The sequence below is a fragment of the Chlorella variabilis genome, assembly GCF_000147415.1.
Source record: "Chlorella variabilis unplaced genomic scaffold CHLNCscaffold_15, whole genome shotgun sequence".
NCBI classification, from domain to species: Eukaryota; Viridiplantae; Chlorophyta; class Trebouxiophyceae; order Chlorellales; family Chlorellaceae; genus Chlorella; species Chlorella variabilis.
Window position 1 is genome coordinate 161,127 of NW_005435073.1, and position 22,175 is coordinate 183,301.

At 67.4% G+C, this 22,175-nt stretch overlaps 5 protein-coding genes across 5 annotated transcripts in view; 3 read left to right on the forward strand and 2 right to left on the reverse strand.

Annotated features, from left to right (window-relative positions):
* The window catches only part of CHLNCDRAFT_53335 (hypothetical protein), a gene marked incomplete at both ends in the record, with an annotated part of 2,924 nt that extends 2,759 nt beyond the window's left edge, over positions 1 to 165 (forward strand). The window contains one exon of the mRNA XM_005845893.1: positions 40 to 165. Within this exon, the coding sequence (XP_005845955.1) occupies positions 40 to 165 (126 nt within the window). The remainder of the gene's footprint in view (positions 1 to 39) is intronic.
* A 993-nt stretch (positions 166 to 1,158) lies between these two features.
* Positions 1,159 to 2,568, reverse strand: CHLNCDRAFT_135951 (hypothetical protein; the record flags this gene model as incomplete). The annotated part of the gene is made up of 5 exons (XM_005846027.1): positions 1,159 to 1,280; positions 1,536 to 1,613; positions 1,774 to 1,858; positions 2,058 to 2,201; positions 2,365 to 2,568. The coding sequence occupies 5 exons, from the start codon at positions 2,566 to 2,568 to the stop codon at positions 1,159 to 1,161; spliced, it is 633 nt and encodes a 210-aa protein (XP_005846089.1).
* Positions 2,569 to 2,952: 384 nt separating this feature from the next.
* On the forward strand, positions 2,953 to 4,391 carry CHLNCDRAFT_36210 (hypothetical protein). Its single transcript, XM_005845894.1, has 4 exons — positions 2,953 to 3,128; positions 3,263 to 3,352; positions 3,618 to 3,669; positions 3,918 to 4,391. Exons 1-4 carry the CDS (start codon positions 3,090 to 3,092, stop codon positions 3,995 to 3,997), a joined length of 261 nt encoding a protein of 86 aa, XP_005845956.1. The 5' UTR covers positions 2,953 to 3,089; the 3' UTR covers positions 3,998 to 4,391.
* A 78-nt stretch (positions 4,392 to 4,469) lies between these two features.
* On the reverse strand, positions 4,470 to 7,157 carry CHLNCDRAFT_25175 (hypothetical protein; the record flags this gene model as incomplete). The annotated part of the gene is made up of 8 exons (XM_005846028.1): positions 4,470 to 4,715; positions 4,824 to 4,997; positions 5,209 to 5,301; positions 5,505 to 5,844; positions 5,997 to 6,307; positions 6,514 to 6,588; positions 6,709 to 6,899; positions 7,085 to 7,157. Coding segments are annotated over 8 exons (1,503 nt in total), but the record flags the coding sequence as incomplete, so codon positions are not given.
* A 5,601-nt stretch (positions 7,158 to 12,758) lies between these two features.
* CHLNCDRAFT_135955 (hypothetical protein) lies at positions 12,759 to 21,604 on the forward strand (the record flags this gene model as incomplete). The annotated part of the gene is made up of 25 exons (XM_005845895.1): positions 12,759 to 12,954; positions 13,133 to 13,633; positions 13,890 to 14,050; positions 14,239 to 14,368; positions 14,481 to 14,566; positions 14,710 to 14,819; positions 15,027 to 15,546; positions 15,743 to 16,085; positions 16,281 to 16,391; positions 16,545 to 16,645; positions 16,810 to 17,058; positions 17,265 to 17,363; positions 17,579 to 17,658; positions 17,833 to 17,881; positions 18,117 to 18,208; positions 18,413 to 18,573; positions 18,703 to 18,780; positions 18,946 to 18,990; positions 19,214 to 19,390; positions 19,619 to 19,667; positions 19,835 to 19,899; positions 20,091 to 20,170; positions 20,388 to 20,463; positions 20,748 to 20,884; positions 21,131 to 21,604. 25 exons carry the CDS (start codon positions 12,759 to 12,761, stop codon positions 21,602 to 21,604), a joined length of 4,170 nt encoding a protein of 1,389 aa, XP_005845957.1.
* Between the last annotated feature and the right edge of the window lie 571 nt (positions 21,605 to 22,175).

Sequence of the window (22,175 nt, forward strand, 5' to 3'; positions counted from 1 at the left end):
ACGAGCGGCAAGGCGTGCCTGACCGGCCACCGCACGCAGCCCACCCAGAGCACCGCCTGTGGCTACCACCCAAGGCCCATGGGGCACAGCGAGAGCTTTGCGCACGTGCAGGATGCGGCCCCCGGCACCGGCACCGGTACCGAAGACAGCTTCGGCAGCCGCTGAGCTGCCGCCAGCCATTGCGGCGGCGCACTGGCAGCTAACATGACGATTCCAGCTGGCTGGCAAGTCAGCGTCGCATCTCCCCCTTGATACAGTATGCAGGGGCCGCATAGTTCGCCCCAATCCCTTGCGTTTGCTTATGGCTGCATGCATTCCATGCATGTGCAGCCCCTATCCTCCTCTTCCAACCCCTGTACTACTGCCCCTTATTCTAGCGCTGCAAATGAATGCCCACACATGGAATGCACTTATTTTTTCATTCTTTTTCCAAACCCATTTGCTTAGCTAAATGTCAGCCCCTGTTTCGCTCGCTGCTCCAAACTCTGTGCCTGGTTGGGCCTCCGTGCCGTGCCGTCTTGTCAATTTTTTGCTTAGTCCTGGTATCTCGTTCCCCTCACATGTTCTATGCTGTGAAACTTGCACAATGAATTGACATTGAATAACGGCCTCAGGGATGGGGACGGCGCCAGCGGCTCCTGCAGAAGAGCTGTTGCCCCCGCGTGTCTTCACGACGGTCCCGCCGACCCTCAAGCGCACACCACTCTGCAGCTCAGCAGCCCCTCCTTCATCCAGCAGTCACCAAGGCTCGCTCAGGGCACATCCCCATTCCACCCATTCGTATTGGATCAGGCTCTGTGCATTTGATAGGGAAGATTGGGGGCCTGCCCTGTTTGGGAGAGGTGGCTGCCACTGCCACGCCGCCCTCCGCTGCCGCACGTAGGACAAGTTTCAACGTCTAATTTACAAGGGCTAAGAGTACAAACACTACACAACAGGCAGCGCCGGCTGGCAGCCCGAAGCTGCTAGCACGGGAAACAAGGGAACACCGCAGGGCAGCCGGGGGCAGCAGTGAGGGGGCGGGGGTGGAGCGATCGCAGCCCCAACCCACCACAACCTCGTCAAGCGCAACCACAGCAGCCGCCTCGAAGAGGCATCGGGACGACCGACGCTGCGCCCGCCTCTACAGTCCGAGGCCCGCCAGCTGCGCACCAACCCCTAGAGGAACAAGCCCGCCGGCGGCGGGCGCCCAAGCTGCCGCTCCAGCTCCTTCTTGCGCCGCTCCATGCGCTCCAGCTCCGCCTCCGCACGCTGCACCTGCTGCTCCTGGCGCTGCTTGGCTGCAGGGGCGAGGGGCGCAGCGGGGGCACGGGGGCGGTCGCCCAAGCGCCGGCAGCTGCTGCCGGGGCACATGGCGTTGTCTCCAGGCACCTCTTGCCCCCGCTGAGCCCTCCCTGTTCCTCCACACACGCTGCCCACCCTCCCTAAAACCCTGCACCCCGCCCGCATCTCCTGCAAAATGCTCCCTCCACCACGCCAGCATTGTTCTTGTACCAGCGCCTCATGCCTCACGCCTCGCCACCGCACCGCCTCACCGTTCTTTATCACGCCGATGCATGTCACCGCGCCCAGGATGTACACAGAGCCGCACACCAGCAGGCTCAGGCTGGCGGCTGCGGCCCAGAGCCCGCGGGCGCAGGGAGGGCTGGTGAGGCAGGGCCAAGGGCGGGAGGGCACGGCAGGCACGGCTGCGCTCTGAGGCAAGACAGCCCATGGCCAGGCAGGGAATGGGGTGGCGGGAGCGGGGGCAGCTGCGGCGGCAGGGCGCCCCACCCGAGCGGTACAGCTCCAGCGACTTGTGGAAGTCGGTGGTACCGCTGGGATACGCCTCCCGGAAGGTCAGGGTGGCCTCAAAGATCTGCGGGGGCCACGGTGACGGGACCATGCGTTGGTGAGCTCACTCGCATCGCGAGGGGCACAGCGGAGGGGCCGAGACGCAGGCGGGAGAGCCTCAGGGGCCAGCGGAGCGGCCAGCCCTGCGGCTCCCCCAGCGGCCTCGGCGGCAGCGACAGCCAGGCATCCAGGCCTGGACAGGCGCTGCCGCAGGCGGGGCTCACATGCAGGATGCCGCGCCCGAGCCAGGCGTCCAGCAGCGGCACCAGGTGCATGAAGCGGTGCCACTCAGTCTCCACCAGTACGATGAGCAGCGCGATGGCGATACCAAACACGCGTACCGCTTGGCCACTGTAGAAGTATGCGTCCTGCGGGGGTGGCGATGCGGCGGGGTACGGTTTAGGGTTTTGCAGCTGGTGCAACAACCTGCAGGCGGACGCGCAGAAAGGAGGCCCGCCGGTGCCACGCCCTGCTGCCGCTCCGCTGCTGCGCCTCCTGACCGCTGCTGCTCCGCTTGGCCGGCCTCCTCACCTTAACTGTGGCGTCGCCCCGCACCCACATGGACATGCCGAAGGCCAAGGCACACAGGAGGGCGCAGACGGAGGTGAGGAAGTTGAAGACGCGGCAGATGTGCAGCAGGCAGTCGCCGCCGCCAGGGGGGGGGGCGCTGCTGCCTCCCGCCGCCGACAGCGAGCCCGGCAGCAGGTCCTGCCGCTCGGCGTCAGAAGCATTCATGTCTGGGGCGGAGCGGGTGGCGGGCAGGACGGGGCCGGCGGCGCCCGCCTTGCGGCCTGTGGTGGGACGCCACAGCGCGAGGGGGGGAGGGGGGGAGCTCAGCGCCCCGGGCGGCACCCTGGCGCCAGCTGTAGACACTGGGCGGCCGTGTCTGGGCCTGTGCAGAGGCTAACAGGCGTCTCGGGGGCTGGGGTTACACAACTGTGGGATCAGAGGGCAGCTTGTTTGGGGACACGCTGCGGGGTTGTTGCGACAAAGCACGTTTGGATGAGGCAGCGCGCTCTGATCGCCTGTGCGCTGGTTTTCTGGAGCTGCCTTGCCGTACGCACCGAGTACATGTCCAGTCTCTTCTTGGTCGCTGCAGCCGCCGGGGGCCTCGCATCGTGACCTGCCTAGCTCGGACTCCGCCCTTCCGCCCTACACAAGGCCCATCGCCCCCCGATTGCCCGCCCTTCACCGCCTCACTCGCCAGCGAAGGTCGCTTTGCCACTGGGTCGTCGCGATAGTAGTCAGCAGCAACCATGCCGCCCAAAGTGAAGCGTATTATGACACAGCCCATCGTGAGTCGCGTGCAGGCGCCTGGCAGCGGCGCCATGCGTTGCTGGCGTGCTGGCGCGGGCCATCCAGCTGTTCCTGCATGGACAGAAGCAGCGCCACACGCCCCTCACCACCTCCCGCTTTGCTGCGCCTGCAGAACCTGATCTTCAGGTTTTTGCAGAGCCGACAGAAAATTCAGATATGGCTCTACGAGCACAACGATCTGCGGATCGAGGGGCGCATCATCGTGAGCCCACCACCGGCCCGCTGCCCCGCCTGCCCGCTGTCGTTGCTGTCTGCCAGTGGGCACGCCCGTGGGATCATGCAGCTGCTGCAGCCGGTATGGTGTGCGCATCGGCCGCGGCGTGAGCTGGATGCGGTATCGGGCGCGCAGCATGCAGATAGCATCCGTCTTCGAGCAGTGTCGCTGCCTGGCGGGTGCAGTGGTTGACGCCAGGCGGGCTTCGCTGTGGAGCGTGATGAGCCAGCCCCACCTCTATGCATCCGTGCAGGGCTTTGATGAGTACATGAATCTAGTGCTGGATGAGGCGGAAGAGGTGTCAGGTGCGGCGCCTGGCTCCACCGCCGCCGCTCGCTGCTGCCTTGGTGCCAGGGCTGCCTGGCGGAGGGCTGCTGTGCGGCTGCAGCTCCCTGCGGGAGCTGTTTCTGCCACCGCTTGAGCTGGGTGTCGCTTCCTGGAGCCCGGCCAGGGAGATGCTGGCTGGATGCCCACCCCACCCCTTGCGCCACGGACTGCCAACCCTCCCCTTGCCTGCCAACCCCACCCCATGCCTATCTGCTCGGCCCTGCAGTGAAGCGCAAGACACGCAAGGCGCTGGGGCGCATCCTCCTCAAGGGGGACACCATCACGCTGATGCAGGCAGCCAAGTAGGTGGCCCTGTCGGTACAGCGTGTACACACGCACTAGGCAAGCCGCAGGCGCCCCCGGGCCCCTGCTCCCTCTGGTCCTGCACCCTCGCGAGGCGCTGCCAGCCTGCTGCCCACGTCCATGTTGTCGCCGACCCGGAAGCCAGGGCCATGCGGCACAGGCGCTTGCCTTGCGTGTCCAGAGGGCACCCTCTTGCTGCACTCCCCCACCCCCACCTTGCTTTTCGCTCTGCCCTCCTCCTGCCCAGCCTCCGCCACGTTTCCGATGCTTACCTCCCTATTCCTTCCAGCACAGCATCGCCTGCTCTGCTGTGGGGCGCACCCAGGCCCCACCCTCCCTGGCCTCCCACGCCAGTGACGGCCACTCCACCAGTTTTTGGTGTAACCACGCTGTTGCACGAAAATAGGGAGGAGGGAATGTTCCACCCCAATACAACATATTGGAAGAGAGCGACCACCACATGGCACAGCCTGTGCTATGCGCCGCCGGCACTGCTGCTGCCGTTTGTCCCGCTGCTGCTGCCGCCGCTGCTCTCGCCGCTGCTGCTGCTTGTCCCGCTGCTGCTGCTGCTGCCGACGAGGCCACCATCAACGCTGCAGCTGCTGCCCAGGAAGAAAGCGGTGTTGGAATAGTCCTGGAGCAGCGGGTTGTAGCCGTCACGGGTGGCGGTGGCACCCGGGTCGGGGCAGTACAGCGCCATGAAGTCTGCGGTACACATGTGCTCCGCCGTGGCCTCCGTCTCCCTGTCGGATGGCCGGGCCGGCACGGAAGCCGCTGCCGCTGCCGCCGCTGGGACCTCGTCGGCTACTCCCATTCCGGCCACCGGCACTGCCGCCGCCCCGCCTGGAGCGCCGGCGCCGGCGGCTTCGGTTCGGGTGTGCCGGTGCACCGCAGCTGCCTGGCGATACAGCATGCACAGCAGCGGGAAGTCGGTGGGGAAGAAGATATCGGCGGTGCCACGAGGTACCAGGTAGGAGCCGTGGTCCACCGTGGTGCCGCCCACCTGCACCAGATTGTGATGGGAGAGGAGCAGCGCGTCTGTGGCTTCTGTGGGTGCGCTGTGTGGTGTGTGTGGAGGGGCCAGAGAGGGCGCGGACAGCTTGCCAGCAAGGCGAGTAGACTGCCACCGCCAGAACACACACTCACACACACACACACACACATCGGCATCATGCCGTGCCGTGTGGCTGGCCGTGCATGTGCGCAGCACTCACCGTGGTCGCCACCAGCGGCGCATTCGCCCCAGCCACCGACACCTCGGGCAGGCAGTCGAAGTCGGCGGCGATGAGGGTGTGGCTGGGCCGAGCCTGGAGCCCACCAGGAGGAGCAGAACAGCGGCAGCCGTAGGGTGTGTGTGTGCTGTGTGTGTGTGTGTGTGTGTGTGTGTGTTTGTGTGTTGGGAGGCTGCCTCCAATGCATGCCCTGCCCCTGCACCGCACACCCGGAAGCGTGGTTGTGGGCAACCGAGCCCCCGCAGGTGGCATCTGCCGTTGCTGCAAAGGGCTCTCACCTGATGCAGCGTGTCCAGGAGCTGCAGGCAGCCGGTGGGCAGCCAGCGCATCTCGCCGGTCCCCTCCCCCACCAGCCTGCGCCATGCGCGGGCTGCTGCCAGCGCCAGCCCGGACCCTCCCCTCCCTGTCGCTCCGGCGCCCTCGCTGCCGCCGCCGCTGCGCTCCTCCATGGCCGCCAGGCAGCGCAGGATCAGGGGGTCGGCGGCCGCCTGCAGCAGCTCGAAGCAGTCGCCGCCTGTGGCCGGGTGGTGGCGGCGCCAGGCGGGCAGCGCCTCCCGCAGGTCCGCCTGCGCCACCAGAGTCTGCTGCCACTGGGCGCTGCTCATGTCGCGCCGCACCCTGCATCCCGCACGGGCGTGGCCGCAGCTGGTGCCTATGGTGTTGCAGGGGGGCGGCCCCGCAGGCAGCATGGCGCGGCAATTCGATATGCTATGGCTCCTGGCTTACGAATATGCAATGGCAGCAGCAGCCGTCGGCAGCCGCCAGCCCACCTGTCGTGCGGCAGGTTGTCCAGCACCTCGCAGGCAATGATGAAGCAGTGGTGATGGTGGTGGCGGTGGTGGTGTTTGTCCTCCTCTTGTTGATGCTGCCCGCCCTCCTGCTGCTGCCGCCGCTCGTCGGCGTCCGCCGCCGCCCACGCCGCCGCATCTGCCGCATCGTGCCGCCGCACCGCAAAGCGCGTGGCGTGGCCGCCCTCCGCCGCCACTTTCTGCCGCTGCAGCTCTGCCAGGACTGGGCTGATCTCTATGCAGCGATACTGAGCAGTGTGGTAGGCCTCAGGGTGGGCCTCCCGCAGCCAGTCCTGCAGTAGGGATAGAAGGCAGCGATGAGGCAAGGCAAGGACTGGCGGGGCTTGGGCGAGGCCGCACCTTTCGGCCATTCACTCGCTGATCCAGCAGCATCCATGCAGGCGGTGCGAGTGACAGCAGCAGGCGATGCAGCTGCGCCACGGAACCAAAGCGGGCATGCGGCAGCCTGCGGCGATGCAGGTGCAGCCAGCGTGCGCACCAGGATGTTGCGGGCCAGGGTGCCGGTGCCGCCGCCTATCTCGTAAATCAGAAGGGGTGGCGGGGCGGCTGCCGCCTGCTGTGCCGATGGCCGCCGCTCCTCCTGCTGCTGTGCTACCAGTTGCTGCCGCTGCTGCTTCTGCTGCGCCGCCTGCTGCTGCTGCCCGTAATGCTCCTGCTGAGCCTGCTGTGCAACCAGCTGGCGCCAGCGGTGCAGGATGCAGGCGGCCACCGCCCGGCCGTAGTGCGGTTGGAAGATTTCCACCGGGGTGAGCCAGGAGGCCTGCAGCTGCCTGTACTGCTCCTGTACAGCCTGAAGGTACTGCATCTGTCCCGCCAGGCGGCGAAAGTCGAGAGGCGCCGCTAGGCTGCCCACCACCGCGGCGCCTGCGGCGGTAGCGGCGCCGGCAGACGGGTTGTTATAAGGGCGGGGAGGGTGACCAATACTCTTTGGAGCTTGAAAGGATCACTGGCAGGCCGATGGGTGAGCCTCAGCGCAAGCGTGGCAATGCAAGAGGGGCAGCAGCGGTGGCAGCAGCGAGGGAGCGACGAGACAGCAAGGGGCTACCCACCTGTGGCGGTTTGTTTGCTGAAGTAGCCCTCTGTGGGGTGGTACAGGCTGTCTTGGATGAACTCCCGAACCAACTGCACACGCAACCGAGGGCCGTCCCCAGCTGCTGCTTCTCCTGGCTGTGGCTGCGTTGTGACGACCGGCAGCGGTTCAGTGATGGCATTGCCAGAACTGCCACCGTGGCTGCTGAAAAGCCGCTGGCAGGCAGCTGCAGGTGTGACTGGTTGAAGCAGCGATGCCGCTGCTAGAGCGGCGGCGGCGGCGGCGCAGCGGGAGGCGGTGCCAGGGGGACCCAGCAGTGCCGCCGCGCCATTCGCTGCCCTGTGCGGGGCGAGTGGATCGTCTTGTCAGTGGGATCGAGTGGGAAAGGTGGTGAGGCGAACCGATAGAGCGAGGCGAGAACTGCAGACGCCCCGAGCTTGCCTGAATGGCTGCAGCGCCAGCCGCCGCGCCATGCTACCGGCAGGCCGCGTTGCCGATTCATCGTGGGGTCCAAAGCGCTTCCTACAAAGGGGCTGGTGCAGTACACACGCGGTACTGTGCCGCCTCAGAAAACCGCCCCCATTTCCAGACTGGGAGATGATAGATGGATGATTCTGAGGACACAGCATGCTATCCCAATATAATCGGTAGTTTTGACCATGGATGAGGTGCGGCTGCAGAGGACCGATTGTCAGGCTGTTGGCAGCCCTGTTGCAAACGCCGATGTGCGCGGCTCCACGGGCACCGACAGCTGGGCCCGCCTCCGTGGCTCTCCCTGGCCCTCCCTGGCCCACGCTTCACTATCTTTTACAGCAAGGATGGGACATGGTTGTCAGGAGCAGTGCTCCCGCGGCGCATCGTGAGCAGAGATCCACAGCGGGAGGTGAGTGGACACCCTGGCAGAACACGACAGCATAGATATATGCAGCAGTGGACGAGGCATACTACTAAGAGAGAGAGACGTACACAAGTCATTTCAATGACCGATCTAATATGTATAGATAGGAATGAAAGACACACAATGAAACTTGCCGGCCCGCGGCGGCACGGGTTGGCGCGGCGGCACAAGATAACCAATAGATTAGTTGACGGTACAAGAATGTCAAATTGTCCTGGGGCAACTCGTTGGGACTATTCAAAGGGATGTATGAAAGCAATACCAAGTGTGCCGGCTCCAACGGGCCGCAGAGCGGCCTTGCCAGCCAAGCATTGGCGGCGCCCGCCGTGGACCCGCCGCCAGCCAGCCCTTGCCACCGACAGTCGCTTGCACCCCGCTCAGGGCACATGCACGCTGCCGGGCTGGAAAGGGTTCGGTGCATCCTTGTCCAGGTGGCTCAGAGTGTGGTTGACGTGCATGTGGCAGGCCTGCAGCAGGGCCGGCAGGCGCGCGCAGCGTCCGTGGAGGGAGACGTCGGCAGCCGGCTGCCGGGCCCACCCGGCCTGAGCCGCTCACAGGATTGGTCCCCGTCCTCGCCGCCCAGCCCCTGCCACCACACCTCCATCTACCCCATCCCAGCCCACCCCCAGCACAGCCCCAGCCCTAAACCCCTGAATGCGTAATAAGCTCTGCCCACCTCGTCTGCCCGGATGGCCAGCAGCAGGTCCCGCATGTTTGCGTCGGCGCTGAGGCGCCAGTACTTCTTGGCAATGGCGGGGGCATCCATGTGGCTCCACTGCTCCAGCCTGCCGGCGTCCAGGTCCTGGATGGCGCGGGTGTAGGTGGCGGTGGCCTCCTCCTCAAGGTACTGCAGTACAATGGGCAGTACAGGCGGTGCAAGGTACATGCGACGCACGTCAGGTTGCAGGGCATGGCAAGGCGAGCAATGGACTCGACGCTGTGCGGCAGCAGGTAAGGAACACGGTGGCCAGGGAGAGGCTGCTGCGGCAGCACGTCGCATGCCAGCAGCAAAACTGCCAGCGAGGCATCAGCAACATCAGCAAGGCACGCCAGCGGCAGCACAGAACCCTGCTGTATGCTGCGCACCCCGACAAAGGAGTGGCAGGTCTTGGGGGAGACGGTGTAGGCAATCATGTAGGCATTGAAGAAGAAGGCTGCAGGGGAGGGGGGGGAGGCGGGCAGGCAGGCGTGGTGATGCAAGGCGAGGCGCGGGCCCAGCTGCGAGCGGCTTCGGCAGGGGCGTGGTCACGAGGCTTGGTGTGCCGCGCAAGCTCCGGCGCATACAGCCCCCCAGCCTGCAGCGCGGCGCAGCCAAGGCGGTCAGGCGGCTCCCACCCACCCTGGCCTGCCTGCCAGCACCGCGGCGCGGAACATGATACCCGGCTGCCGGAGCTGCATGAAGGTGAGCAGGTGCATGCGCTCGTTCTCGGCCTCCTCCAGCAGCGTGTGGATCCTGCAGGGTGGGCGGCGGCGGAGGGCAGGGGTGGCGGTAAGGAGGCGTGCTGACTGCGAGCGTGCCGGCTGAGGGCAGGGGGCACGAGGAGGACGAGTCCGCACAGGGTAGCTGCTCTTCGGCCACACACGCACCCACACGCGAGTGCACACCCACACGGGTGCAGCCACGCCACCACAGCCCCGCCGCGGCTGCCCCGCGCACCAGCCGTTGTCTCGCTGCATGGTGCGCAGGGAGCGGAGGTGCCTGGCATGCCGGCCACCATGCCAGGCACACCAGCCACCGTCTCCAGGTAGAGGAAGCGGGCCAGCCACTTGCGCTCGTTCATCTGGGTGCCGTACCTGCGCGGACAGGCGGTACAGCGTCGGCGGCGGGCAGTACAGCAGGCTCAAGGATGCGACTTGGGAGGGACGACGCGTGCGCCGTGTTTAGATGTTGGCCGCTGCGGCGGGCGCTGCGGCAGCCTGGGAGGCGGCTTGATAGCAGGCAGGCCAGGGCGCCCTGGCCTCGGCCCCAGCGCCACGCACCGGCGCTGCCCCGCATTGCATTGCATGCTTCCGCCTGTATGGCAGCCCCCCCTCGCACCCGCGGCGCACCATGCCCGCTCGTGAGCTCACCCTGTGGCGGTGTCGAAGAGCTTACGCAGCCCCTGCACGCTGTAGTAGCCCACCTTCTCGTGCAGCTGAAGTACGGGGCAGTACAATGCGGCGCAAGAAGAGGCAAGAAAAGGCAGGTCAGGCAGAGACAGAAAACTGGCGGGCAGGCGGGCTGTCAGGCAAGCAGTGACAGAGCGACACCGGCAGGCTGTGAAAAGCTGGGCAAGGCCGGCCGAGCTGGCAAGCAAAGCCAGGCCAGAATGGCCAACAGGGTTGAGCACCGGGCCTGGCCGGCGCTCGGCGCTCGACTGCGTGCCCACCTTCTTGGGTGGCTGGTGGCTGGGCGTCACGCTCTCGGCATACTCCTTTGTACACTGGGTGCATCAGCCTGCAGGTAGTGGTGGTGGTGGTGGTGCGGGGGTGGTGGGACCGGCACTCGCCTGGCAACCACGCCAGCGGCACCGGTCAGCAAAGGGGCAAGCGGCCAGGTGCGGGCCCACCTCAGCAGCAACCTCACATGTAAGAATCCACAAACTTTCCACCGGCGGGCTTGTTCAGCTGGACGTCGGTGGAGCTGTCGGTCGCGGCGGCGGCATCCCGAGCCATGCCGGGGTGCATCGCCACCTTGCCCTGCTGCGCAGCGTCGGCGGGCGGCGCCTTGGCGGCCTGCTGCTCCTTGGCGACGGCGGCGGCGGGCTCGGCGGCCTTGGCAGCAAACTGGACAGAAGGGGGTGTGCAGAGGGATGATGGTGGTGAGGTCAGCTGTCGAGTAGCAACCAGGCAGGGCGCGCCGGGGCGTCGGCGGCAGTGAGCTGGGCGGCGGCTGGGGGGTGCAAGGCTGGTCAGCGCTGGCGGGGTGGGGTCTCCTCACCGAGGAAGAGCTGAACAGGCGGCTGGACGCCTCCAGCCGGCTCGCCAGCTTGGTGACGGCCGTGTAGAGGGCTGGGGTGGCCGCAGGCAGCAGGAGGGAGGAGGCCGCCGGCAGCATTGCATGCATGCCTGGCGCCATCAGGGCTCGGCAGGCGGTGGAGGTGGCGGAGGCCAGCATGGCGGGCGGTGGTCTGCGAGCCAACCCGGATAGGCAGCGACGGGTTTGGGGGAGAGATGAGGCGAGGGGCTGGGCTGCTGACGGCGGCGCTCGCGTTATGAGCTAACAACCCCAAGCAAGCGGGTTGACTGCCGGTATTTGCATCCAAACGCCTTGCAACCGCAGATAGGATGTTCAGGGGCGGCGTCCGACTCACCGGGAGGCTTTTCAGGTCCAACCGGAGATCGGGGTTCGCTGTCAGAGGCGCTGCAGGCGGTTGGGGGATGTCAAGAGCCTCCAAGCTACTGCAGCACCAGGGAATTGCAACAGGGTGGGTGCTGCGGGCCATGCATGGCGTTTTTCAACCCCTGTGCACGTGGCAAATCTGTGCTGAGGGCAGTTATTACTCAAGGCTTAGACATTTCAATGCACAGGTTGACCGCCGGACAAAACTAACGCGAGGAGCCGGCCAGCTGGTGAGGGTATGTTGCTCCTCTTGGCCACACGCATCGGCGGAAGCGGCAAACGCAGTGTCACGCTGCACACGCAGCACAGTAATTGCTCGGTTGGGGCCAGCAAAGAAACTCATCAACTCTTCGGGTGCATCCAACACATGGAATCGTGGTAAACGATGATGCTCCGCCATTCAAATGTGGTGCGCTCGACTCCCCACGAGAACGGCGGCGCACGCCTGGTGGGTGGCAGGCACAGCGGTCAATGGGACCCACAAATCATCATCCACCCAAGAAACAGGCTGTCTGCACCCCATTTTTGGGAGTCCATGGGGGTTTCAGCAGCCCGGGGTCTTCTGCCGCGCACTGCCGCCGGCCACGTCACGCCCTGCTGGCGCGACTTGTGCTGCGGTCTGGGAGCACGCTCCACTCCTTCCTTCTTGTACGTGTATTGCTTGCATTAGAAGGCCATCGAGGGGCCAGCCAAGACTGGGATGCGCAACCTGCATGTCGTCGCCGATCGCAAGGAGGAGCTGCCGGTGCCTGTGGAGCTCGGGGACGTGGTGCAGTTTGCCGTAGACAGCGATGGCGGCATGCTGTTCGTCGCCGGCACCGGCCTCGGGGTGGCGGCCTACCGCACCGCTGACTGCGAGGTGAGGGCTGCAGCTCGCGCCGATGAGACCACACACGTCTGTGGCAGTCAAAGGACAGCGCTGTCTTCATTACACAGAGGCGGCAGCAGTGCCGCCTCCTGCCGCCACTGCCGCCTGCGCACCCAGACGCGTACACCAGCACCAGCCCCCACCTCCGGCCCCTCCTCTCGCTCCCTCCCACCGCGCAGCTGCTGTGGTTTGTCGACGTGAGGCAGCGCCTGGAGGCGGCCGGCGGGGCGCCGCCGCCGCCGGGCGCCTCTGTCGCCGCCCTGGATCACCTGCCAGAGCTGGATGCCCTCTGCCTGGCGCTCTCCTCTGGAGAGCTGCTGCTGCTGGGCGCCGGCGGCAGCAGCAGCCCGCCAGGGCAGCCGCCGGCGGTGGAGGAGGTGGGCGCGGTGGATGGCGGGCTGGCGGCGGCAGCCTGGAGCCCGGATGGAGAGCTGCTGGTGCTGGTCACCTGCGCGGGCAGCCTGCTGCTCATGAACAAAGTGCGCCACGCCGCGCTGCGCCGCGCTGTGCTGGGCCACGCTGTGCCGTGCATGAGCGAGTTCCATGCTGCTGTGCGGGCTGCAGCGGGGCGCTGAACCTATCCATCCACCCAACACTTGGCGGCAATGCAGGAGTGGGAGCTTCTGTCTGAGGTGCCGCTGCTGCAGCAGCCCGCAGCAGCTGCAGCACAGGCTGGCGCCGGCAGCGGCGGCGTGCACGGCAGCGGCGACCTGCAGCAGGCGCTGCTGGCGCCTGGCAGCGTCGGCGTGACGTGGCGCGGGGACGGCCGCTACTTTGCCACCGCCAGCCTTGACACGCCAGGTCAGCAGCCACCGCCTGCTGGCTGCGGGCTGTGCCCTGCGCTGCCTTGCCGGCAGCACGCACGAAGCTGCATCGAGCTCCCATTCCTCGTGCCCTCAGCACCTTGCTACTGCTGCTTGCCTTGCGCCGCCCAAGCCGCCACCACCACACACACCCCGCCCTGCCAGCCTCCCCGCAGGTGCCGCCGCCGCCACGCTGCGGGTGTGGGACCGAGAGACGGCAGAGCTTCATGCTGAGGGCGAGGCAGCTGCGGGGCTGCTTCCGGCGGTCGCGTGGCAGCCCAACGGCCGCCACCTGTATGCCGCAGTCTGCAAGCCGGCGGCCGGGCTGCCGGGAGCTGAGCAGCCTCCCTCCCAGCAGGAGGGGCAGCAGGGGCACCAGCGACCCGATGAGAGCGAGCAGGCGCTGCAGGCGGCGGCGGAGGGCATCCAACACGTGGGCGCCTGGAAGCGCGAGCTGCGCCGCCGCCAACAGCAGCGCGAGGCCGCCGCCGCGCCGGGGGGCGCCGACTCTGCCGCCGCTGCCAGCTGTGTGCTGCTGTTTGAACGCAATGGGCTGCAGCACGGCGGGTTTGACGTGCCGCCGGCGGCGGCGGGCGGGGCCAGCGCCATCGAGCAGCTGGCCTGGAGCCCAGACTCTGAGTTCCTGGCCGTGGTGCTGGCAGAGGATGACGAGGACGGTGGGTGTTTTTCTGTGTCGTTTCTAGAGAAGGGGGGACAGTGGGTGACATGCCTGGGTGGCACCCCCCCGCCTCAGGGGGCCGGTTTGGAGAGGAGAGAGACGCATGGAAACCAGTGCTTTGCGTGCCTCAATGCATGCCGTCGCCAGCAGGCCAAGCCGCCAGCCGCAATCCTGCTCTGCCCCGCCCTGCCCAATGGGCTCCTTCTCCCCTGCCACTACGCCTCGGCCTGCCCTGCCTTGCCGCCGTCTTGCAGGCCTGCCGCAGCAGGTGCTGCAGCTGTGGCACCGCTCCAACTGGCGGTGGTACCTCAAGTCCGAGCGCCGCAGCCGCTGCTGCTCTGCGCTGCACTGCTGGTGGGATGCCGCCGCGCCGCTGCTGCTGCACACTGTCTCTGCAGAAGGAACCTACCAGCAGGTGAGCCTGTGCTGCTGCTGCTGCTGCTGCTGCTGCTGCATGTGCCGCTGGCGCTTGAGCAGGGCCCCCGCCTGGCCTGTTTGGCTGTCTCGTGGGTTGCTGGGCTGCGTCGCCAAATGCAGCGCTGCGAGTTGACGACTACACCTAAACTGCTGCTGCTACTGCTGGTATTTGCGCTGTCGCTGCAGCTCCAGTTCTCGCGCCAGGCGACGGTCAGCGGCCGAGGCACGGCCGCCGTGGTGGACGGCAGCGCGCTGCTGCTGACGCCGCTGCGCCACTCAGGCAAGCGCTTGGCGATGGCGGCAGATGCGGGCGTGCGTGGCCTGCTTGTGCTGCGCCCCGGCAGCAGAGCCGGCACCCAGCATTTCAATACTGAGCGACGCCCACAGCTATTCACTCACCATGCTTGCTTGCCCTGCCCTGCCTGCAGTGGTACCGCCGCCCATGTGCGGCGTCACCGCCGCCATGCCCGCCCCCGTCAGCTGCCTGGCGTTTTGCGACCATGGGGAGCGGGAGGTAGGTACACGGGCAGCTTTGGCCTTCCGACATACATACACGCTGCATATACTGGGGGCAGCCGGGCGCTACATGGCATGCTGGTGCCAGGCTGCTGCCCCACCACGCCTCCTATGGCTGTCACGGACCTCCTCACTTTGCAGGCACTCGCCGCCGTGCTGTCAGATGGGAGCCTGGCGCTGCTCACCGCGGTGGAGGACGACTTGTGGGAGGAGACGCTTGAGGAGCAGCTGGAGCAGCAGCCCTGGGACAGGTGGGGAAGGTGGGGCAGGTGGGGCAGCAGGGCGGCGTGTGGGTGTGCGCGTGCTGGCTTGCAGGCGCGGGTGCACCTCCCTGCATGGCAGGCTCAAATCCTCCCTCCATCCCTGTGAGCTGCGAGGCAGGCAGGAAACTGTGCCTGCGTCTGTGTGAGCTGCATCCAGCGTGCGCCCTTGCTGCCGCCTCGCCTTGCCGGCTGCAGGCCCGGGACGCCCATGCTGCTGCCGCAGCTGCTGTCTCTCGACTCGCCGGCCCTGGGGGCTGCTGCCGCCACGGGCAGCGGCACTGTACAGATGGCGGCCTGGGTGGATGCTGAGCGGCTGCTGCTGGTGGTCTGCATCGGCAGCAGCAGCAGTGCCCTGTTGGTGGAGCTGGCAGTGGATGGCGGCGCAGGCGCGGCGCGGGAGATGGCTGCGGTCAGCAGCGGCGTGCCGCGGCTGCTGGCCTGCTGCTCGCGGCCGCCGCCCGGCAGCGGCGTGCTGCTGCAGCAGCACGGCGGCACCCTGCTGGCGTATTCTGCGGGTGGCCTGCTGCAGCCGCTGCCCGCAGCCGCCAGCTTCCCTTGCGGCTGCTCCCAGATGGTCGCAGTGCCGGCGGAGGCGGCGGCTCCAGCCGACGGCGCCCCGGCAGCAAAGAGCGCAGCGGCCGCGTTTGGGCTCAGCAGCCGCGGCCAGCTGTACTTGGGTGCTCGTCAGCTGGCGACAGGCGTCACCAGCTTTGCGGTGCGTGCCCCTGCCAGCGGCTGGCCTTAACCACACTCCACAGCGTGCCTGCTGGCAAGCTGGCATTGCTGGGGAGTGGAGGCTTTTTTCACAAGTTGCACCTGCCGCCAGGACTTGCATGCGCCAAGGCGCCTCTGCGCCTGCTGCCCGCCGGTCGCCCACCCACTCGCCTGCCCGATATGCCCGCCCTCTGCAGCTGCGCAACAGCGGCCCCGGAGGCGCGTACCTGCTGTACACCACCCGGCAGCACACGCTGCACACGCAGCCCGTGGACAGCTGCCTGGCAGCAGGCGGCGGCCCGCCAGGCTCCCAGCAGACGATGGCGGCGGCAGGCCCGGAGCAGTGGCAGCAGCCGGCAGCCCAGGCAGCCCAGCAGGCGCAGGCGCAGGCGCAGCAGAAGCAGCAGCAGCAGCAGCAGGGTTTCATGGCATCGATGAGAGCCGCCATGCGGCCCACAGGGCCGGCAAACGGGGCGGCGGCGGCGGGGGTGATGGTGCGCAGCGTGGAGCAGAATGCGCTGCTGGTGGCGGTGCCTCCTGGTGAGCGCGGCGCTGCCGCATTCGTCCCTGCTTCGGTCGGCAGGGAGACAGCACTGCTTAAACAGTGCCTGCCAGCCTCCTCGTGTCCCAGCCTGCCTGCTTTATGAGGTACAGGAGACACAGTTTAAGACGTATCTTTTCATTGGAGAGATGCGTTCAGCTGGCCCTGCCTGCCCTTGCCCCTGCCCGCCGCAGGCGACGTCCAGGCGGTACTGCAGATGCCCCGCGGGAACCTGGAGGCGGTACGACCCCGTGCGCTGGTGCTGCCGGCCGTCGCCGCCGCGCTGGACGGCGGCGACTTTGCGGGTGAGATTTTTTGAATGCTTGTATGGGCCGTTTCCTTGGGGCAGTGCAGCTGCAACCAAGTATTGGGACGCAGGGCTGTGTGGAGGCCAATCGTACCGTTCTGCCCTCTCTAGCTGCATCGCCAAAGCCGAGGGGTGGCCTCACCTGCTGCAGGCGCCTGGCAGCTGGCCGCCACCAACCGGCTGGACCTGAATGTTCTGGTGGACTACCGCTGGCCTCGCTTCCTGGGGCAGGCGGACGCGTTTGTGGAGCAGGTGGGAGGCAGTACCGGCAGGGAGTAGGTGGCGGTACTGGCAACGGACGGTGGTGGTACTGATCACCATGCCGCACCATACAGCTGCCGCCCGAGGGGGCCACGCTGGCGTGCTCCGTCTTTAAAAGAGAGAGAGCTGCATGTCTTCCACTTTCTTTCTTCCAGGTGTCTGATGACCAAGAGCTGGCAGACCTGCTGTCGGCCCTAGCTGAGGCCTCCACAGCTGCGCCCGGAGGGCTGTACGCCGCAGCGCTGCCGCTGGCACCTCCCAGCACGCTGCCAGCCGGTGTGGAGGTGCCAGAGGCGGCGCAGGGGCAGCAGGGCGAGCAGGAGGCAGACGCAGGGGCCGCGGCAGGGGGCAAGGTCGCCCTGGTGTGCGCCGCGGTGCGGGATGCGCTCGAGCGGCGCGACAAGGTGGGGCGGCGCGGCTGCGGACCCTGCATCCGTGCCCTGCACAGGGCCAAACCCTGCGCACGTCTGCCGCTAGCTGCCCCTCAATATCACCCTGACTAATCCTCAATCCTGCCTAAGCCTCCCCACCAAAGATGCGCCCTCGGGCCTCCCTGTCTGTCTGTTACACCAATACGGAGCAAGTGAATGCTGCCCTCACGCCCCTGCAGGCTCGCTACCTGCGCGCCATCCTGACCAGCCACGCCCAGTGCGGGCAGCTGGGGGCGGCGCTGGCGCTGGTGAAGCGGGCCAAGGAGGAGGAGCTTCAGGTGGGGATGCTGTGTGACAGTGGCAGGTTGTTTGGTTAGTGTTGGGGTCTGTGTGTTTGCGTGTGTATGTGTGTGAGAGAGAGAGAAAGAGGGGGAGAGAGTGTGGGGGGGGGGGGGGCTTGAGCTGAGCAACGGCCATGCATGCCCCGGATGCTGAGGACGCTTCTGCCCTTTGTGTGTCCAACCCGGCCCGCCTGCATTAATCCGGTCTGCAGGGCCAGAGGCAGGAGGGCGGCGCGCCCACGGCGGAGGACGGGCTGCGCCACCTGCTGCTGTTCATCACGGACGACACGCTGTGCGTGCTGCGCCATGCTGTGCTGTGCTGTGCTGTGCCGTGCCTGGACGTGCGTTTCATGCGGTATAGCTGCGACCTTATTATAGCTGCGGCCTTATCAGTGGCATGCTGCACCTCACCACCAACCTCGCCATGCCTGCTGTGCCTGCTGTGCCCGTCGTGCCTGTCGTGCAGCTACCAGGCGGCCCTGGGCATGTATGAGCTGGAGCTGGCGTACATGGTGGTCGCGCACAGCCAGGCAAGCAAGGGGTTGCGGCAGCAGCATGACCCACCCTTCGGCCCGCTCGCAGTGCTCGGCGCCCCCAGGCATTCGCTCGCTAGCGCTGTGCCAAGCTGCATGCGCTCACCTTGTACACCTCATCTTGTCAAATTTTCGTCCACCATTCTGTGCGTCATTGCCTGTTCTCTGCCCACCCTCACCGCGATGCCACCCTCGCCCATACCATACGTTACCGCAGAAGGATCCGGGCGAGTATCTGCTGGAGCTGCAGGCCTTTGCCGCGGTGCAGGACCCGCGCCTGCGTCGCCACAAGATAGACATGCACCTGCGGTGCGTGGGTGGCAGGCAGCGTGTGGGGCGGTCCAGGAGGACAGATGAGGCCGAGGCGGCCCACCAGTCTCTAGCTCTGCCAGGAAGCTGCTCAGCCCCATCACACCACAGCTCTGCGCCTGGCTGCCGCCTTCCACTGTGGTACCCAGGGCGGGCACCTGAATCTCCATTCACGCTTCCGGCTGCATCGCTTGCCGGCTGCAGGCGGTGGGACCGTGCGCTGTGCCACCTGGCGGCGGCTGGCGAGGAGCACTTTGCCGCCGCCCTGGAGCTGGCCCGCGACAAGGGCCTCATGCGCCTGCTGCTGCAGCTGCAAGAAGGCGAGCTGCCGTTTCTGCTGGTCTTGGTCTGCCTCGGCGGCCGCTGTCGTGCCGGCGTGCTCGGGAAGCGCTGCCCTGAGCTGTCGGGGTGGCTTGCTCACCCGCCATGCACCGCCCTGCCTGCCTGCCGCTGAGCCTGCGTGACAGCCTGCCCGCCTCCTGTTCTGGCTGCAGGCAACGAGGAGCGGCGGCGCCAGGTGCATGCCGCCTATGGCGAGGTGCTCGAGGGCAGAAACCTGCAGGAGGATGCAGGTGGGCGAGGGTTGGGGCCCCGGCCTGGAAGCGTGGCGCCTGGCGGCGGCTGGTCCTGTGCTGCGCCGGACCCTGTCCCATAAGGGTGCTGCATCATCCCAGCATCTCCCGCCTGCCGCCTGCGTGCCTGCTCGGCTTCCTGCCTGCTCGGCTTCCTGCCTGCAGGCCTGGCGTATGTTGCGGCGGGGCAGCTGGACGACGCAATCCGAGGTGAGCCTGCTGGGTGGAGGGCGTGCCTGCTATGTGATACCCGCCTCGTCCACCCAGCCCACACCCAAACACAGCTCTCCCTGCCCCAACATCTCTGCTGTGGCTACCACCACCCGCCTCAGCCACTCAACCCACACCCATGTCCACCTCCCCACCACCACCACCACTGCCACCACACACACGCTCACACACACACACACACTGACACGTGCCTGTCCTGCAGCCTACCACGCCGCCGGGCAGTGGCGCATGTGCTTTGCGCTGGCGTCCAAGGCGGGGTGGGGCGCCGAGGCGCGGCGCCGGCTGGCGGCGGAGCTGGCGGATGAGCTGGCGGCAGCTGGCAGGGCGGCGGATGCCGCGCAGCTCACGCTGGAGTACCTGCACAACGTGGATACCGCAGGTGGGGGCCTGCCTGTATTGCTCCAATGTATTGCTGTGACCCCGCTGTATTGGTTTGACCCTGCTTGAGGCTGCGCCGACGCTTCGCTGCGGGGGCAGCAGGTGCCCTCCACAGCGGGCATTTCGGGCAGGTGCCCGCTGCCGCCATGTCGGGCGGGGCTCTCCTGCAGCGCCCGGGTTCTGCCTGGAGGGGCCCGCCTCACGCTCTGCTGCCCCGCGCGGCCCGCAGTGCTGCTGCTGGCGCACGGCGGCGAGTGGCGGGAGGCGCTGCGGGTGGCGTACGGCAGCAGCAGGCGAGGAGCGCGCCGGGCAGCTGCGCTGTGTGCTTGTGTGTGTGTTTGTGTGTGTTGCGCTGCTGGTGCTGGGTCTAGGCTGAGCAGCCAAGCCAGGAGTCCCCGGCTTTCAATTTGCCCACAGCCCTGCCCCGTGCATGCCCGGCTCGCAGGCAAGACCTAGTGGACACTGTGGTGGCTCCCAGGGCCGCCCAGGCGGCGGCGGCAGCGCTCGAGGGTGCGCCGCCGCTTGCCTTCGGCTCGGCTCCGCCTTGCGCTGCTGCGGAGGCGCTCGACAGATGGGCATGGCCGGCTTCCTTGCCTCCTGCGCCCCCCTCTGCCATCCTGCACCCTCCATCCCTGCCAGCCACACGAGAACCCCGCTACTCTGATACAAGAAGCAGTGCCGCCACTGCCCGCCGCCTGCAGAGATCGGGGAGAATATCGAGCGGGTGGGCAAGTACTGGGCCCGCCTGCGCCAGCTGCGCCAGCGCCGAGACGACATGGAGGTGGGATGGCGGCGCTGCGCTGCTCGGCGGCCGCCGCCGCTGCTGCAGGGCTGCCTCCATGCCTGCCGCCGGCCGGCCACGTGGCAAGCCGTCCCAGCTCTAGCCGCGCTGCCCGGCGCTGTGGGCATGCCTGGCCTTGTGCCCGCTGTTCGTGACCCGCCTGTCGCTGTCTCCACGGCCGCATGCGCTGATCCTGCACCCCTCCCTCCATGCGCAGGCGGCGCTGGCGGCGGCAGAGGCCGAGTCGGGCCTGCCCAGCAGGCAGCAGCAGCTGGATGTGTTTGATGACACAGGTGGGGGCCCGCCCCTGCCGGATACTCCTGAGGCCCAGCCGCCCTTTAGCTAGGGTTAACTATGGTTGAAGGGCGGCTGGGCATCGGTTGCGCCTCAGCTGGGCCGCCCCCGCCCATCCTCTTGTCCAGTCTAGAGCGCCTTGGCTCCAGGCCGAAGGCCTGGCTGGGTGTGCTGACTGAGTCATGCCCGCAAGGCCAATGCCAACATTGGGAACTCCCTTCCTCCCTCCCCCCCTCCCTCCCTCCCTCCCTCATCTCTCCTCCTTGCTCATCTCCTGCTGCAGCCTCCGTGGTGGACAGCCTGGTGAGCGGGCTGAGCGTGTACACCGAGCACACGCACACGGGGGCCACCAGCGTGGCAGGCAGCAGCAGCACCCCGGCCTCCACGGTCGGCGGCAAGCGCAAGCCGCGCAAGACAAGGGTGAGCTGCGGTTTCGGGGCAGGAGGGCGGGCCCTTGCGGCTGGCTGGCGGGCCTGCGAGGCTGGCAGGCGGCTGCCACGCCGCCCATTCGCCCGCATGTGTGGGCAATGCGTGTGGCGGTGGCAAAGCAGCAGCCGTGCTGGCTAGGGAAGCGAGCACACCCCACCCCAGTCCCCAAAGAAATCAGGGCCCAAAGCACACATAATCCTTAGCCGCTTTCCACCCTGGCCGACCGCCGCCGCGCAGAACAAGAGCCAGGGCAGCCGCATCCGGCAGGGCGGCCCCAAAGAGGAGGAGCAGCTGGCGCAGCACCTGCTGGGCCTGGCGCCGTCGGCGGACACGTGTGGGGAGGTGGGGCAGCTGGCGGAGCTGCTGTTGCTGCTGGGGCATGCCCCCGATGCGACGCTGCTGCAGCAGCGCCTGGCAGCGCTGGTGCAGCAGCAGGCGAGCGCCGCGGCCGACATCCTGGCCCACCCTCCGCCGGCGCTGGCGCTGGCGCTGACGCGGCAGCAGGCGGCGGCGGTGGCGGCGGCGGCGGGGCCCGCGGCGGCGGCCGCCGTGGCCGCCAGCCTGGCCGCGCTGCCGGGCGCGGCGCTGCAGCAGCGGGTGGCGGCGGCGGAGGCGGCGGTACGGGAGGCGCACTGGAAGTGGGACATTCTGAGGGAGGCGCCTGCAGCACCTCCCACAGCGCAAGAGGACGGCGGCGCCGCCGCACCTTAGCAACCGCAGCAGAAGCAGCAGCAGCTTAGTTGTGACGATCGGTGGCGCGTCGGCTCTAACCAGCGCTGACATGTAAGGATATCTCCCCTGAGGATGGTGAGCAACAACAAAAGTATGTGATGGTGGTCCCGGTGGCGGGCGGTGGCAGGGAAGCTAAGCGCTCCTCGGCGACTCCCCCCCCTCTCCCGCACTCTCCTCTGCGCGCTCAGCATACCTTTATAGGCTGTTCACGCTGGTTTAAGAGGCGACACACTCTGCAGGCATGCAGCTTCCCTCCCGCATCTCGGCGTACCTTCAGGATGGGCCCTTCTCCTTAGCCTGCTCAACGGGCCGTTAACAGCAGCTTGCGGGCACATTTCGCCCTACTTGCACCTGAAGCGAGCACTGCAGCGCACAGCCTGCCGCGGGAGGGGAAGAGGACTTCAACGGCGTCTCCCCTCTTGAGAGATTAGCTCTGCAGGCTCGCTCACTAGCAGTATGGCACGCCCGAAGGCTGCCGCAGGGCTCCTGGTGCTCGCGGTGGCGCTTGTCGGCCCGTGGGCCGCGGCGGCAGGCAGGCTCCCAGGCGAGC

Excerpts from the sequence above, each read along its gene's own strand:
- CHLNCDRAFT_36210 (XM_005845894.1), top strand. The coding sequence starts at position 3,090 with ATGCCGCCCAAAGTGAAGCGTATTATGACACAGCCCATC. Across the intron at positions 3,129-3,262 it reads GTATTATGACACAGCCCATC|AACCTGATCTTCAGGTTTTT; the intron begins GTGAGTCGCGTG and ends CTGCGCCTGCAG. Across the intron at positions 3,353-3,617 it reads GGATCGAGGGGCGCATCATC|GGCTTTGATGAGTACATGAA; the intron begins GTGAGCCCACCA and ends GCATCCGTGCAG.